This window comes from Thunnus albacares, chromosome 21, assembly GCF_914725855.1.
Source record: "Thunnus albacares chromosome 21, fThuAlb1.1, whole genome shotgun sequence".
Taxonomy (NCBI): Eukaryota; Metazoa; Chordata; class Actinopteri; order Scombriformes; family Scombridae; genus Thunnus; species Thunnus albacares.
In genome coordinates, this window is record NC_058126.1 from 4,364,988 (window position 1) to 4,382,650 (window position 17,663).

The following is a 17,663-nucleotide window of genomic DNA, read 5'->3' on the forward strand; positions in this document are numbered from 1 at the left end:
GGTGTGTATCTCAATAGGATTGAATGTAGCCTTCACAAAGATAGAACTTGCTCACATACAAACACACACACACGCACACACAGATCGAAAACTCAAATTGTTCCTCACACACACACACAAACATCCTGAGTTTCCATTACCAGTACAATTTCTGCCTGTGACTTTTATTTTAAAAAACAAGCCTCATTCTGAGCAAGTACAAACCAGAAGTTTATCAGTGCTTTTCATGAGAGGTCACAAGCCAAAAAGGTTGGAAACTGCTGGTTTAATCTTTAACAATGAGTTGAATTTCATAAACTTGTTATATTATCATCTGTGTAGAATCTTAATCTGAAAAGTGACTTTAGCAGTTAAATAAATGTAGTGGAGTAAAAAGTACAAGTGGTATAAAATGAAAATACTAAAGTAAAGTAACTCAAAACTGTACTTAATTACAGTACTTGTACTACAAACATGTTTTGCTTTACAAGGGGTGACAAATCAAAAAATCAAAACCTTTGTTAAAAATTACTGCTAAATTAAACAGGTAATAAGAGTTATATAAAAGAGGTTGCCTGACACAGCCAGTCTGTTCAGGTTGCTTGTCCCGACAAAGGTCCTTTCAGGCAAGTTTCAACATTATGCTGATCTTAATTGCAGGAAGCAGTAAAAGTCAGTTGGACCACATAGCCTGTAACTGTCATACCCACTCTCAAATCTCTCTTCTTTTCTTTCCAGTACAGTGCTGCAGGCTGTTTACTTGTAGGCTGCACTGACATGTGAAGTTTTTCAGGAGTATTACTGGGGTCAAGTGCATCGTGTTTCTGCTGGTTGTGGTCATTCTGTGGATGTTGACTCTTGTCAAAACAGGTGAGTGAGGTCCCAACTGGTCTTATTCCAAACAGGATCCTGAATGTGTTCAAACTGGTACATTAAGTGTATGAATATGTATTGTAATGGTAATTTATGTATACATGCATGAGTTAAGACCAAATGGCAACAATCACAGCTTGAAATTGAAGCCAATGCGGATGTACTTTAAAGTGCCACCGGTGGCTGCTAGATGCTCTAACTGACCCCCCGATCCAAAAATCTCAACTTCTCTCTAGCAATACTTAGTCAATCATTTTTTTCAACAAGTCTTTATGGTCTAAATCAATAAACTCAGGCTCTCTAATAAGTGTGCTGGTGGTCATGTTGGAAGTTATTGCTGTTAATAAGATTTGAAGAAGGACCAATTAAGGCTGATTGGGACATAGGGTCAAATGGGACTCATCATCTGATGAGAGAAAATAAAAACCTTTTTTTTGCTGAGCCCTAGCTGTGAAACCACAAATAATTAAAATTGCATGCCCTCATTGGTGTGCCATCACATAGATGGGCAGGGCAATCATCATACAGGAAGATGACCATGCAATACATGAGGTGGGGAAAGTGACATCAGCTTTAGCTAGTTTTTAATCATAAGGTCAAAAAATTGTCATAGCTAATATATTACACAAACCTTTGATGGAAACATGAATATAATGTTCTACTGCAACCAAATCAGTAAGAATGTGTTGGTATCATGTTTCTATTTTTGGAATTAGGTTGTTTTTATTTTGTAGTTTGTACTTTAACTACATTTTGCTGCTAATACTTATGTACTTTTACTCAAGTGGGATTTTTCATGCGGGACCATTTTAACATTGATGTATTAGTACTTTTACTTGAGTAAGGGATCTACGTCTTCCACCACTGTATGCTGCTGTAATGTTCTGCAAAAAATTAAAGAGAAAGTCACCTATGAGTCAACATATTGTCCTCATATTTGATGTTTGATAAAAACCTCTTCCTTTAGAGGTTTGCTGAAAATTTAAATGAAATCCTGTGCACACTAACTCTGAGTAAAACCATAAAAATTTGATATCATTTTTTCTGTACAGTTTTGGGGAAAAAGGGGAACAAACATAAAAAATTCATTCAAGCTTATAAAAAGACAAAAAACAAAAAAAATCAGTTGGACATGCTGTGGTTAATTTACCTTATAAATAATGTTCATATGTTAATGACATGTGCTTCTGCTTCTGATCCACTCATGGAAAAGAGAAGGGATGGCATTAAATAGTATATATTTCTCCCACTTACTTCAAAGAAGATAAATGTTTGGATTGATTATATGGATATCCCACTCTTTCACTCTTTATCAAAATAACCCAACTAACCCAAGGCAACTCCGCATAGATCTCACCGTTAACATTATGTGGAGTTAAAACGGAGAGATAATTTGAGATCGGTAAAAAATATTGGTAGGGACAATTCAGCAACACCTTGATATTGTTACATAGGGACATGTCCCCACTGTCCATACCCACATCTGTGCCCATGCATCCAGGCTATGACCATGTGATCAGGCTTTAATTTTCTTTACCTTTTATCTTAAAGGACAGGTTCACAATTTTTCAAGTGTGTCAGGTGCCCATATGAGCACTGAAAGAGATTTTCCTTGCTGTAATCATTCCTTCTGTTCATACTGGCTATAAAAAGATCCCCTTTGTAATGGACGTACAATGTAAGTGATGGGGGACAAAATCCACAAGTGTCCTGTGCAAAAATGAGATTCACGAGTGGTGATCTTCAACATTTGAAGACTGTCTGCTTAGAAGAATGGGCCAAAATCCTCCCTTAACACTGTGAGAGATTAGCTTCTTCGTACAGGAAGCGTCTTGAATCTGTCATTGTAAACAAAGGCTTCTCCACCAAGTATTAACTACATTTCAGTTAGCGTGTTCAATACTTTTTTCCTGTCATTCCAAGTTAACACACATAACTTTTTAAATTATGTGTATTGTATTCAATTTTTAGTACCGTATTTCTCATAAATATTGATAAAAGGCTGACATTTATTATTTGTGTTGATTTGTGAAAGCCACAACTCAGTGGAATGTCCTACCTGATGATATGAGGAGCTGCAGTTCCATCAATACATTCAAAACAAAATTAAAAAATCTACTAAAAACCACTCAGCTCTGTAACCACTGAATTTAAATTTCATCTATGGTCTTCTCATTAGTGCAGGTAATCTTTCTTTTAATTTGACATTTACATTATTAATTTCTAGTTGACATTGTGGGTGTATGGGATTTGCTATTGTGTGTAGCTTTGTATTTTGTATTTTGTATAATGTGTTCTGTGTGTTTTTTGCTTTGTACTGTTTGTTGTTGTGCTGTTGTATGTTGTTGATTGTGGGGGTCTGCAGATGTAAATTAGCTTTGAGCTAACTCTGGTTAAAAACTGTACACTGTCCTGATAAATAAATACCATACAATATCATACCATATCATACAAAGTCCACCTCTGGACTTCAGTCAGACGTACTGTGACATGTTCGCTGTCGTCACATCAAGGCTGTGAGGGTGCTATGAACTCTGGGTAATCCTGCACCCAGAGCGGAAGATGATGGATGGTGGTGTTAACGGGACATAAACACAAAAAAATCATCATGGTGTGCATGCACCCTTAGGGGTGCACAAGTTGCCTCTAGACACTGCACAACAGGCTACTATAATACCAGTCAAATGATGTTATGATTGCTAATATTATGTTCAAGTGAGATTTTCATTAAATAAAACACAAAAGTAAAGAGGATCCTTTGTAATTTTTTAGTTATACACATAATTTCTAACTGTTAGATTACAATATGGTATTTAAATCTTTCTTAATTAGATCATGTAATGTGGAAAAAATGAGACAAAAACTGTATATTATTTAAAAGGCAGAAAAGGGTTAACAGAAAGCCTTGTAATCACTTGTAACAGCCACAGATTCTGGAGCCTTTCCACTCTTTGCTAAATGCTAGCTCCATGGACTTAGCTATTTTGCTGACTAAAATGCTGACTAAAAAGACTGAATAAAAAGACAAAATAATTACGCAATATGACAATTTAGTCACACTCTTGACATAGGCCATTATACTACAGGGGTAGAATCGCATGATCTGTTCAACTGAGGATGTAGGCGATTTAACCAGAGGTGGTCAGCATCATGAGTAGATGATTAAGGCAAAAAAACCCATTTTTGTCAAAAAATAACTTAGGCCATTATTTTAGGATGGTGACTATATGAAACTACAACTCAACCAACTTAAATCCTTTAATGCACCCTCTCTGTAAAATGTCCAAAAATGTTACCACATGTAGATATTTAAATCCACAGCAATATGGATGTGAATTTAAAATACTAATAATATGAAACAGTGAAGTTCATCTATATATATCAATAAAAACATATGTACATGATTGAAACTGTAACTTTTGAAATCTGAATAACAACACACTTCAGTTACTCACTAAAAACTTTTTATTTACAGTTACATTTTAATATATTTATTCAGCTTCAATCTGAAGAAACACGGCAGGCAGCAGCTAAAGATACATATATACAGATCAAACAGATGTGACAGATGTTTGTTACCTCAGTCTGATCGGTAATAATCCATTTGGTGATTTGCAGTTGAAAAGGCTTCAAGGTTAGAGAGTAGATGAGGTGAGTAGATGTTCAGATGTGTGTTAGAATCTCATTTCAACAGCATTCACTGACTTTATTTCAACTGTTTCAACAAATGTAATAAATTTAAACATTGTCACTGATGGATTTATTTTACCTATAGCTGATTTATCGAACATGATGTCACGGTTTGGATTTTTAGCAGTAGGACACATATTTTAGCTGAAAGGGCCCGATGTGGCCCACAGGCCGCTGTTTGCCTACCACTGTTATAAATGATCTGCCTGTGTACATATGCAGGATAGTTATGTAACCACGGTAACATGTATGCAGAAGGAGTCTGTCAGTGAAACATGAGCTGCAGCCTCATACGGACTGATAACTGCTGATCAGTTATTTCTGGGATCAATACTGACCTGCTCTTTATCTCTGTCCATGAAGCTCTGATGATGATGACGATGATGATGATGCTTCAGGTTGGTGTTTTCAGCTGCTGTTACTGAACCTCTGTCACCGTGATCTATAATCGTCTTTCAAGCCCTTCATAAGCTTCATTAAGATGTCTAATAGCTCGATGCAGGTCAGAACGGATGTGTGGAAAATCTAAATGATGAAGGAAAAAGCGTCTATCAATGATCCCGGACATTCTTCTGTTAGGTACAACCATCTCATCGATGATGTTCATGAACTTTCTGACCTGCAGCCTGTTTCCTGTCTCCATGTTGTTGAACACACAGTATCTACCTCTACAGCTGGACACCAACTGAGACACAATGCTGCTGGACTGGATCAGCTGATTGATGGACCGGCCTCTCAGCTCGTCTCCATGAGTGAACAGAACCATCTTGTTATCTGAAAACCGTCTGATAATACTTTCTGACAGTATTCTGATCAGGACTGAGTCCTCTCTGGACATCCTGCCGATTCTCACCACAATCACCACAAAATAGTTTTCCATCATCATCCTCATGATCTCTTCAAACAGCAGGTTAGGATCTCTGACTTTAAGTCCAGGAGTTTCCACCACAGTGACCCAGTGACCCTCCACTGCTACTGACTTACAGACTCTCTCTTCACTGTCCAGCTCAAAGCTACAGTCTGATGTAAACTGATCTGAGCCCAGGATAGTATTTCCTGATGAACTCTTCCCGGCTCCTGACGGTCCAATCAGAACGATCCTTCGGTTCACCAGCTGGACAGACTTCCTGAGACGATCAGCTGAAAGAAAACAACACAAACAGAGTTTGTATAACTGTAGATATATAGTCATATAACTATAACATGTGATGTATGTATGATGTATGATGTGATGTATGATCTGAAGCTTACCTGACTTCAGCAGCAGATCTCTGACTTGTTCCTGTCCTCCATCTTCGTTGTTGAATACGTGATACCTCTCTGAAAACCTTCGGACCAGGTCTGGAAGAGGACCTTCACTATCTTCATAAATAAATTCCTCCAGTGTGACGTTCTTCAAAGCATCTCCGCCCGTGAAGAGCAGGTAACAGGTTTCAAAGTGCCGATCCCCGACAACCCTAACAGCCGCCTCCACAGCCCTCTGGTCATCTTTAGTAAAGCGGCCGACTCTGAGCAGCACCAGGAACAGTTTAGGTCTGGAGGACGGCAGGACATCCCGACAGAAGGCCTTAATCTTCTCTTCAGCACCGGCACATAATATTCCTGGAGTGTCGATCACTGAGATTTCTTTCCAAAGCAGACTTCCAGTCTGCTCGCAGATCTGTGTCGTCACCGGTTTGAGGGAAGGCTTCGACTCAAACGCTTCTCGTCCTAAGATGCTGTTTCCTGTCGAACTTTTCCCGACTCCTGAGTTTCCCAGCAGGGTGATGGAGACTCCTGAATCATGTTTGAACATCAGAGAACAGCTGAATGGTGAATAAAGTCGTGACATTCTGTGAATCATTCTGTGATCTATGAATATAATGAACACAGACAGAGAGACAGACAGACAGTTGTGATGTACCTGGCAGATTGAATCCTGGAAGTTCCTTGCAGCCTCTCAGCTCCTCTGATTTCTGCAGCAGCTCTTTGACTTGTTGCCGGTCGTCGGTTTCATTGTTGAAAAGATGAAATCTTTCTCCAAACCTGTGAACCCACTCTTTCAGTGCACTTGTTTTAAATTGAAAGATATATTCCTCCAGAGATGTGTTTAAAGTGTCTCCACCTGTGAAGAGCAGGAAACTGTTTTTTAACCCCTGATCACCCAAGACTCTGACAGCTGCCTCCAAAGCCCTCTCCTCCTCCTCAGTGAACCGGCTGACTCTGAGCACCACCAGGAACAGATGAGGTCTGCCTGACTGCAGGACGTCCTGACACTTGGTCCTGATCTCCACTTCTGAGTCTAATATTCCCGGAGTGTCGATGACTGTGATCTTTTTCCCAAGCACCCTTCCTGTCTGCTCACAGATCTGTTCCGTTACCGGATTAAAGGACAACTCTGACACAAACGCTGTTCGTCCTAAAATGCTGTTTCCTGAAGCACTTTTACCCACTCCCGAGTCTCCCAGCAGGACGATGGTGAGATCTGGATCTGGATCTGGATCCATTTCTGTGAGTAGATGTAGTTGTTCATGAAAAAGGGAGAATTTGGGTTATTTGTGTTATTGGTTATGGTTGTATTGCAATGTTGTGCACCAAATTATGAATATTAATAAGACACTGATGACTGTGGTTTTTTTGTATTACAAACCAGTTTTTTTTTCATCATGTGTTACAAATACACAACCACCCTCTGGCACATGCTCAATGACTACTTTAAAGTATCCATTATTCATTTAACAACAACGTTGGTTAACTTTTTGGTATTTGCAGTACTTCTTATTAAAGAAGAAGTCATTAAAGAAGTCATCTCAGGGCACTTTTCACATCAAGCAGGTCTAGACCATACTCTTTAATTTACAGAGACCCAACATTCCCCCATGAGCAGCACTTGGGTGACAGCGGAAAGGAAAAACTGGAGGAGGGGCTCTTAATGGACGGCCATCTGCATTGACCGGTTGGGTTAAGAAAGAAAGGGGGGGGGGGGTGGGGGGGCGAGTGGAGAGAGAGACACAGAGAAGCATAATAACAACAACAATTATAATAATAGAAAAATAATAGAAAAAATATGACTAATTATAATAGCGGTAGCAGTGGGCATCAAGCAAGCAGTCCTCAGCCACAGATCCAGACGCCACTGCTCTGGAGGCAGAGACACCAGCGAGACGAGAAAGCACAGAAACTCTGAGGAAGAAGCCAAGTTAGTAATTAGCATTAACATTAATGTTATCACTTTTAACCATAGATTGTAAATGCACCATGCTAATCAAGCTAGCAGCTAGTGGTATGGACAGCTCCACCCAAATGTCCAAATATTGTGACTTCTGGGTCCAAAAATCAAACATGGCGACGATCAAATCCAAGATGGCAATGGTCAAATCGCTAAATTTGAGGCCTCAAAATGGCAGTTTAAAAGCCAGTGGGTGACATCACAGTGACTACGTCCATATTTTTTACAGTCTATAGCACAATCTCATTTTACAGCTAACATTACATTAAAATATGTTTCTGAAAACATTTGAGGCGAGAAAAAGGCAATGCAGTAACAGAATCTTGATTAATCTTTGATCCGCACTGCCTACTTTGACGGTTTGAGCTGAGTTCGTCACTCAGTCATGTCACACACACACACACACACACACACACACACACACACACACACACACACACACACACACACACACACGCCCTACTGTGGTCAAGCCAGAAATCATCTCTGAGTTAACTAGTGACCACACCAGCGGGCGTTTTCTTTTCTCACCAACAGCAAATGCTGACTTCAGTTATGACTAGTAAGACATCTGCTGCAAAAGTGTAATTGTGGATATCTGAAATTCAAAGCCCAATACACATGAGCGACGTCATTTGTCCTAGGAAGAATGTGATTGTGGATATCTGAAATGTTTATTTTGACTAGGAAGAATTTCAGATATCTGCAATACATATCCAGTCTAGCTTAAAACGCATCGCCATAACAGATCGTCGGATAATAATATTACCATCAGTCAAGCTTCATTCTGTAATGCACAACTAATGTGGTGGAGACTGATGATCTCACTAAAAAGTCGTCCTGTCTCTACGTTACATCACGGGGTTTGCACAGTTGTGTTGTCAATATGAATAAATATGGAGAGTATATCCAGTATATCGGAGTGTAATGACAGCTGGACTCACCTGGGTAGGCGAGTAGCCAAGGGAGGCTCACAGGACTGCACTCCATTATTCTGAGTTTAAACTCCTTATTTCTGTTTTCTTTTTATACTTCGGTTTATGTCGAGTTCCCGAGGAGAAGCGCTTCCAAAGAGGAGCTCATACCGGAAATAAGTCATCTGCTTCAAAATAACAGCACAGGAGTTTTCTTAAAAGCGCACACCGAAGAAAACTAACACATACCTGTCTCTCTCTCTCTCTCTGTGTGTGTGTGTCTGTCTCTGTGTTTCCTTAGTGGTAAATGAATGAATTCATGAAGCAGTCAATGTGGACTAAACCTCAGAGACAGAACGTGTTGGGCTGCTGCTATTTTGAAGGTATAGACAGGAAGCAGCAGTGAGCCACCAGTTGACTGAAGAGGAGAAATAACCAGCTGCAGAGATGGCAGACAGTGAAACACCCAGTAAGTCTTTTTTTTTTTTTATTTATTTTTTTTACATTTTACATGTTTTTGCACCTGTCTGTCCTCGTGTTTGAGAGCGCGCCCTGTGTTAAAACCTTCGTGCAAACTGTGGGGAAACTTTAAAATGTATCTCTATATTTGTATTCTACATGACTGATGACTGTTAGTTGGTTTTCTGTGTGGAAGTCTTGTTTTCAACGTGATAAATGTGTGACGCAGTTTTTGTTTTTTTTTTTAACTTCCACTCACAACTGCTGATGTTACAATGGTTAAACTAAACATGATAAAACTGATTTCTTCTGTATACTCTTTATTTGTCAATTGTGATCCTTCACAATAGTTAATTCTTAAAAAGGAAAAAAAAGGATCAAACAGCTTTACAATAACCATGCTCCACCCCAAGATCCCAACATCCTGAATAAGAAAGAGAGAAAAAAAGGACTAAGGGGAGAAAAAAGTGGCAACAATAGTAGTATTCATACATTTGATTAAGAAATTAAAGTAATGAAATAATAAAAAAGTGGGTTTGCTCAGGGAGTATCTTAAGCTATACATTTTTAAAAAAATTTTATGTATAATATTTGTTTTATGTGTCCTCTTCCATCTCACGTCAAATAGTTTAGCTAGATTCATAATAACTTTATTATCTCCATTTTATAGATCTTATTATTTGGGTCCTTTCAAGTCAAGTCAGTTTTATTTATATAGCACCAAATGATAACAGAAGTTATCTCAGGGCACTTATTAGTTATTTTTGTGCCACTTATTAATTATTAGAGACCCAACATTCCCCCATGAGCAGCACTTGGTGACAGCAGCCAGGAAAAACTCCCCTTTAACGGGAAGAAACTTCAATAAGAACCAGGCTCTAGGTGGGCGGCCATCTGCCTCAACTGGTTGGGTTGAGAGAGAGAGAAAGAGGGAGGGGGAGAGACACAGAGAAGCATAGTAACAACAATAATAACAATAACAATGATAATAATAATAATAATAGAGATATGACTAGTAATAATAATAGCATTGACAGTAGGAGAAAGTGTCAAGACAAGACACCCACAGGACCATGCCATCATCACAGCAGCCCCCGATGTCCGGGTTTCCTATGAGACAAGAGAGCACAAAGACTCCTGCGAAGAAGTCAAGTTAGCAACATGCATTAAATCTACTTGAATACATACAGATGGAGAGGAGGAGGAGGAGAGAGGAGCTCAGTGCATCATGGGAAGTCCCCCAGCAGTCTAGGCCCATAGCAGCATAACTAGGGCTGAGACTCTAGGAACCACCAGTAAGCCTGCATGCTGGGAGCGCAGTGTTCTAGTGGGGTAATAGGGTACTATGAGCTCTTTAAGATATGATGGTGCCTGACCATGAAGAGCTTTGTAGGTGAAGAGAAAGATTTTAAATTCTATTCTGGATTTTACAGTTTAAATTCCCTGTCCATAAAAATATCTCTGATAAATATTAGATCCTTTTGGATATCCTTTTTTTGTGACTTTTATCCAGGCCATTATTGTATTTTTTTATACATGTATTCTCAATTTTTCTAATGTCCTGGATCCGAATCATGCAATTGTAAATTGACAAAACAACACATTTGATGATATCAGCAGACATTTTATAGATAAAATGATTAATAAGTTAGATTAATTAATCAGTGACGGAAATAATCATGAGTTGCAGCTCTAGTTAATTATTAAAGAAAATACTCCTGCTGCCTCTCTACTCCAGTAAACATGCTTCACACAAAACAAACCAGAAACTAACAAACTAAATCTGTTTAAATAAGGTGACCAAACACTAAAGACAAGCACTGATCATTAATAAGTATGAATAAAACACCTCAACTGTCTGTCTTTCTCTCACCTGTCTGTCTGAACAGTGGAGGCAAAGACCAGAAGAGGCAGCACCGGCAGTATGGACAAACCTATGAACTGTGAGTTACAGTTAACTTCAGTAAATCAGAAACTAAACGTCCATCGTGCAGTTTTTGCACATCTCTCTGTTCGTATCAGACTAAACACATATTATATATATATACACACACACACATATATATATATATATATATACACACACACATATATATATATACACACACACACACACACACACACACACACACACACACATATATATATATATATATATATATATATATATATATATATATATATATATATATATATATATATATATATATATATATAATTTATTCATGACATGACAATGACCCCAAGCATACAGCTCGAGTCATAAAGAACTATTTTCAGCAACAAGAAGAATGATGAGTCCTGCAACAGATGGTATGGTTCGGACCCCACAGAGCCCTGATCTCAACATCATGGAGTCAATCTGGAATTACATGAAGAAGCACCTGAGACGGCCTAAATAATAAATCCACAGAGCAACATTTTTTCTCCAGGATGGTTACAACAACCTACCTGCAAGTTACCATGAAAAACTGTGTTCAAGTGAGCTAAGGAGAACTGCTGCTGTTTTAAAGGCAAAGCTGCTCACAGCAAATATTGATTTAATTTAGGTTTCTGCTGTTTACTGAACTTTGTAAGAAGTTCATTGATGAATTAAAACAATTTATAGCAATATTTTTGTAAGCATTCTCACTTTACTTTTAGTGCCTAAAACTTTTGCACAGTACTGTATATATAGAGAGAAATAGATAGATAGATAGATAGATAGATATATAGATATAGATAGAGATATATATAGATATAGATAGATAGATAGATAGATAGATAGATAGATAGATAGATAGATAGATAGATACAGACAGGTGACAAATTGTAGGAAAAACCAACATAAAATGTCCTAGTAAGGTTTTAGGCCACCATATGCCACCAGAACAGCTTCAGTGCACCTTGGCATTGATTCTACAGTCTCTGAACTCTACTGCAGGGATGAACACCATTCTTCAAATAGTTGATCCCTCATTTGGTGTTTTGATGATGGTGGTGGAGAATGCTGTCTAACATGTCAGTCCAACATCTCCCATAGGTGTTCAGTTGGGTTGAGATCCGGTGACTGTGTTGTAAATGCATTTTGAATAAAATATACTCTGATTTGTGTACAGATTTTATTACACCACAAGGTTGATTTACAGTTTGTACTAAATATTTAGTATAGATATGGCTAAGAAGGTATCTACCTAGCTTTTTACAATCCATCTAGCATATTGTATAGAGCTTTGGACAGGCCAACATCTAAAACCAATTTTGCAAATACAATCTATATACATCAGTAAAGTCTCTTTAATAAAAATTGAATCCATGAACTTGTTTAAATTGAAAAAAAGCCTTGCTATGTGACCGACCTCACAAATTGTTGTAGGATCAAGGCTACAGCTTAGACCACTGACCCAAACAGTCTAAATTGGGTGTGACTGAGCAAACCAGTGAGTAGTACTGTATCAAAATCAACTGAATAGACTAATGTCAGCTATAACAACCACAAAATGTTTTAAGGTTGCTTTGTTTTCCTAATGGTCTACATAAAGGATACATTAATTTATACCATAACTGCTAGTTTACTCCATTGTAAGGGTATCTTACAGGGCATTTTATCATACTGTGGGGGCATTTTTGTAGTATTTGTTTGCCCGCCAGTGGTGAGTAACAAAGGCGGCAGGTTTGGATAAAGAAGTCTGATGATATCACTGATCTGTGTCTCTTGTTGCAGTCAGGCTGGTTCTTGTTGGGAAGACTGGAGCAGGAAAGAGCTCCAGTGGAAACAACATACTGGGAAGAGATGCCTTCAGAGCTGCTGTCAGTCAGGCCTCAGGTAACACACACACACACACACACACACACACACACACACACACACACACACACACACACACACACACACACACACACACACACACACACACACACACACACACACACAGACCTGTAACCATGGTAACTAAAGACTAGAATGTTTGTTTATTGACTTCAGCCAACAGAAATCACTCAAATTGGACTAAAAACCTATAAAAACATTTTATCAATGACTAAAACTAAATGAGAGTCAGGCGCTAGAGTGAAGACAACAGAAAAGGTTGTCAACAAATGTTTTTGTGCCATTTTTGTCCGAGTAAGTGAAGGAAAAGAGGAATGAAGTGTTCAGACAGAACATGAAGGGAAACCTCTGCATGTACAGTGAATGAAAGATGATTAAGATGAGACTCTGAGTGTCGTCATGGTGACGCTGTTGGTGAGTAAAATATGTTTCTCTCCTCAGTGACCAGTGAATGCAGCAAAGCGAAAGATAAAGTCTTTGACAGAGAGGTTTCTGTGGTCGACACTCCCGGCATCTTTGACACCTTGCAGGCTGATGATGCAGTGACGAGAGAGATCTACAAATGCATCAACATGTCGGCCCCGGGGCCCCACGCCATCCTGCTGGTCATCCAGGCGGGGGTTTTTAAAGACAAAGATGGAGTCGCTGTTAGGAAGGTGGAGGAGATCTTTGGGGCGGATTTCTGGAGATACACCATCATCCTCTTCACCCATGGAGATAAGGTCAAGTCAGACTTTGAACAGATGCTGAAGGGGGTGCGAGGTGAGCTGGAGGAGGTCCTGAAGAAGGTGGAGAACAGATATCACGTCTTCAACAACAACAAATGCAACGATCGTGGTCAGGTCCTGGATCTGCTGGAGAAAGTGGAGAAGATGAAATTTACCAACGGAGATAAGTTTTACTCCAACCCCGACTACCAGAAGAGGGAGAAGATGTTGGATCAGAGGGAGAAAGAACTCAGAGAGTTCAACTCGATCAAACATCAGGAGGACATAGAAGTTGTGAAGAGAAAGTACGGGAAGATGTCGAGTGAAGCTCAACGGGAGCATCCACAAATGCAGAAACGACTGCAGTCTGAGCTGAAGGAACTGAATCGCTACTATCACACTTTAAGGAGCTTAGTCCATCATGTTGTCGAGCAGACAGCTGACGGCTTTGATGAAATTAAGAAAAAGTTTCATGAGACCTTGAGGGTGAACTGAACTGCTGGAGACGCAGTACTTTCCTGCAGCTTTATTACTAATATCTTCCTTTAATCTTCATTCTGTTTGTTCGGGACTTTATTTGTCAGACTGAACCATCACCATGGGGCTGAATCAGCATTTGGCTTATCTATTTTCTTTTTTAATGTGTTTTCTTAGTATAGAGGGGTAGGGCTGCTTGATTATGGCAGAAATCATAATCACGATTATTTTTGTCAGTATCGGGATCATGATTACTCATTGACTTTAGAAACATCATGCATTTATTGAACTTTTTAAAAAGAACTTGTCTTTTTAACAGTGGTTTTCTTGAACTTTAAATATAAATCAACTGAAAAACAAAAAATGAATGCATCTGTAGGATGTATCTTCCACCTAATGGCCAATATGTCCGTTAATATTCCAGAATTCCGGCCATATAGAACAACTACCAACATATGTTTAAATAGCCTCCACCTGCCATGGTCTCCCTGAGCCGCCTCTCACAGGGGCCGTACAGGGAAAAGTTAAACTTCCCACTGATCAATTAATGTTACATGTTATTTAACCGTGGAGCTCACTGTTACTCACGTTAGTTTCACTGTGTCAGTGAAGGATGTAATGTTAACATAGAGAAAATGGTCAGACTTATCAGAGTCATGTTAACTGCTGTTGAGGCTCTATTTAATTTCTGTATCATTTATTTTATGTATTATTAATAATAATTGATTCTTTGAAGGATTTATGTGCTTGATTGAGCTGTGCTGATTTTGGCCTTCAGTTTGTTTTCTGATCCAGCACCTGTAAAAGTTTTCTTGATGTGCGTTTTCCCCCCACTCTTTTTGTTAACAGCTCCACCAAATAGTGATTTTTCCTTCTAAACTTCTCACATGGTTTCATTTCAATAAATGTTCAAATGATCCAATATTTCACCAAAAGTCAAAGATTAGAGAAAAAGTCCAAAAACTGAAAACAGATTTATGCATTTTTTCTCTTCTGTCCTCTTTTTCTGATAGAAAAAACATTTATTGATTAGAGGATCAAGCAACAAAGTTAGTTAGTTTATATGTAAAGTGCATTCAGAAAGTATTCAGACCCCTTCAATTATTCACATTTTGTTATGTTGCAGTCTTATGCTAAAATCATTTTAAATTCATTTTTTTTACCTCATAATCTACAATCAGTACCCCATAATGACAAAGTGAAAGCAGGATTTTAGAAATCTTTGCAAATTAATTAATATTAGATGGCCTGTTGAGTGTCAGTCAGATCTCACTGAACATAAAACCGTACATTATGTTTTAGGTTTGCAAACACAAACACATATTTTCCTTTTGTAGAATTTTGTATTTACTGGTGCAGTTGTTACGGGTCCCGTGTATGATCACTGAATAACAGGCTAGACTGGAACACATGCTGGAAATAGTTGTAAACAGTGATGAGTCAATGCAGCATGTTGTTCCTTTTCAGCACCAGTTGGTTTAATTTCAATTGTTCATATGAAATAATGATGATATGTAATATGTCTTTCAACATTATTACATGTTTCTGTCTCTCACAGAATATAATCTGCTTTACTCCTGTTCAGTCATCAGCTGTAAAAATATCAAACATAACCAATAACAGTTCTACATTTCACATTATAACCTACAGTGTGAAGATTGTTTTAAATGTTTAATTCCTTTACATTCCAGTTTTTTTCTTAATAACAGTCTTTCATTTGCATATAAGAGATAAAGCAAAATCACTTGATCTCTGTTTGATTGCAGACCTCACAGTTTCCATTTAGATGCTTCCCAATGAGGTGTAGAGATGAATGTAGTTTAGTTTCTCAGTCTAATCCTAATAATCAAAGTATCTTTTACATTTCCACAGTGACCTTCACACTTCTAGCTGGATCTGACACAAATTCCTTCCTTCCCATAACCTCTTCATTTTGTACCAAATCAAACATTTATCTTCCGCCAACACTACTTGGTTTGTTTTTAGTCAATGTTTGGCAAGTTGACTCACTGTTTCATTTCCTCAAACGCCTACAGGAGCTGGTACCCATTACAACTGTTCTTAATATTAATAATTCTACATAAAGATTGCAATATTTCACAAAGAATATCATGGTAAGTTTGAGACCAGTCAGGGCTGCACTAGAGTCTGAGCATATACAGTATGAACCTTCTTGGGTTTGATTTCCTCAGTCCACTGTAGAGCTGATGAAATGATCTATGTGTTGGGACGTCCTCAGAGGATTCATGGCTAATTACTGCCACCTACTGACATAGAATAGCATATCAGGACATAATAACAGACAATATAAACAATACCCAAAATGGATTTATTTTCAGACAAAAAGTTAAAACTGAAACTAAAATGCATTCATAAAAAAATAGGTAACATTTTATAATAGAGGTACAAATCATATACTTAAGTACTGATTAACACATGAGTCATGATGATTTCATGCATGAATTATTGCAGGAAGTATTCTTCAGTCCTTATGTACTTTACACTTACAGTTACTTCATCCATTAACCAACAGTTTTTATAACATCAGTTATTGTGGATATAAAATGAAAGCCTGATACAATACATCTGTCTAGTGTTGCCAACTTGTAAAGGTGATGACCATTAAGGTCATTGGGTCATGCAGCCACATGTTGATGTTTGCATCCAACAACCAGTTTGACAAAAAAAAGCAGCTTCATTGAGTATAAAAAGCTCTTTACTGTAACTGGAATTCAGCTAATTGGTGGTACACAGTGATGGAAGAAGTACTCAGAACTTTTACTTAAGTAAAAGTGCTAATCCATCAGTGTAAAAATACTTACAAGTCAAAGTCCTGCATGAAAAATCCTACTACAGTAAAAGTACATAAGTATTATGAGCTTGATGTAGTTAAAGTATTGCAGTAAAAGTAGTGGTTTGGTCCCTCTGACTGATATATTATTATATATGACATCATTAGATTATTAATAGTGAAGCATCAGTGTTAGAGCAGCATGTTACTGTTGTAGCTGCTGGAGGTGGAGCTAGTTTACACTACTTTATATACAGTTAGCTAGTAACTAAGTAGAAGTATCGGTGAATTTACATTCATTAACTGACAAACTATTAAGTGTTAACTAATCACATAAAGTCTTAATGATTTGATTCTTTGTTAATGAGCACTGATACATCCTGCATTAATTCATTGTACCTTTATTATGACATCTTACAAAAAAATGTACAGAGTAAAAGTTATATCAGTCTTCTTGTGTAAAAACCTCATAATTATCTGAGCTGACTGATAACACAGTTTGTCGCTCAACATTTTCAGCACACATAAAGGTTTTCAAACTCAAAATCAGAACAGTTACAGCCATCAAACACAATCACATGTGGAGATTTGACACCAACAACATGATCTCTCCCATTAAATGAAATGTAAAAAAAAAGAAACATGGAAATCATAATGACCTGTTCACTGCTACACAGTACAAAAACATAAATAATCTACACAGACAGTAAACCACAGTCCATCCTCTGCAGCTGCAGCAGCTGTTACCAGGTTCACT

The 17,663-nt window shown here is 38.0% G+C and overlaps 2 protein-coding genes across 7 annotated transcripts in view; one reads left to right on the forward strand and one right to left on the reverse strand.

The window, feature by feature from the left end:
• LOC122972654 (GTPase IMAP family member 8-like) overlaps positions 1–8,832 on the reverse strand; it is a 41,712-nt gene extending 32,880 nt beyond the window's left edge. Inside the window, exons 1-4 of one of the 6 annotated variants that reach the window (XR_006399802.1) lie at positions 8,695–8,832; positions 6,446–7,051; positions 5,794–6,318; positions 4,877–5,682 (exon numbers count right to left, since the gene is read on the reverse strand). Coding sequence is in view for 4 of the 6 variants with exons in the window: in XM_044339901.1 (XP_044195836.1) it covers positions 4,985–5,682; positions 5,794–6,318; positions 6,446–7,051; positions 8,695–8,740 (1,875 nt within the window). In the remaining 2 variants the exon portion in view is untranslated. Of the gene's footprint in view, positions 1–4,302; positions 5,683–5,793; positions 6,319–6,445; positions 7,705–8,694 lie in introns of those variants that run through there. The other 5 variants (XR_006399803.1, XM_044339902.1, XM_044339901.1 and 2 more) reach the window with 5 other exon arrangements.
• A 183-nt stretch (positions 8,833–9,015) lies between these two features.
• On the forward strand, positions 9,016–14,853 carry LOC122972656 (GTPase IMAP family member 7-like). The gene is made up of 4 exons (XM_044339906.1): positions 9,016–9,133; positions 11,013–11,066; positions 12,827–12,928; positions 13,373–14,853. The coding sequence occupies exons 1-4, from the start codon at positions 9,112–9,114 to the stop codon at positions 14,131–14,133; spliced, it is 939 nt and encodes a 312-aa protein (XP_044195841.1). The 5' UTR covers positions 9,016–9,111; the 3' UTR covers positions 14,134–14,853.
• The last annotated feature ends 2,810 nt before the right edge of the window (positions 14,854–17,663 follow it).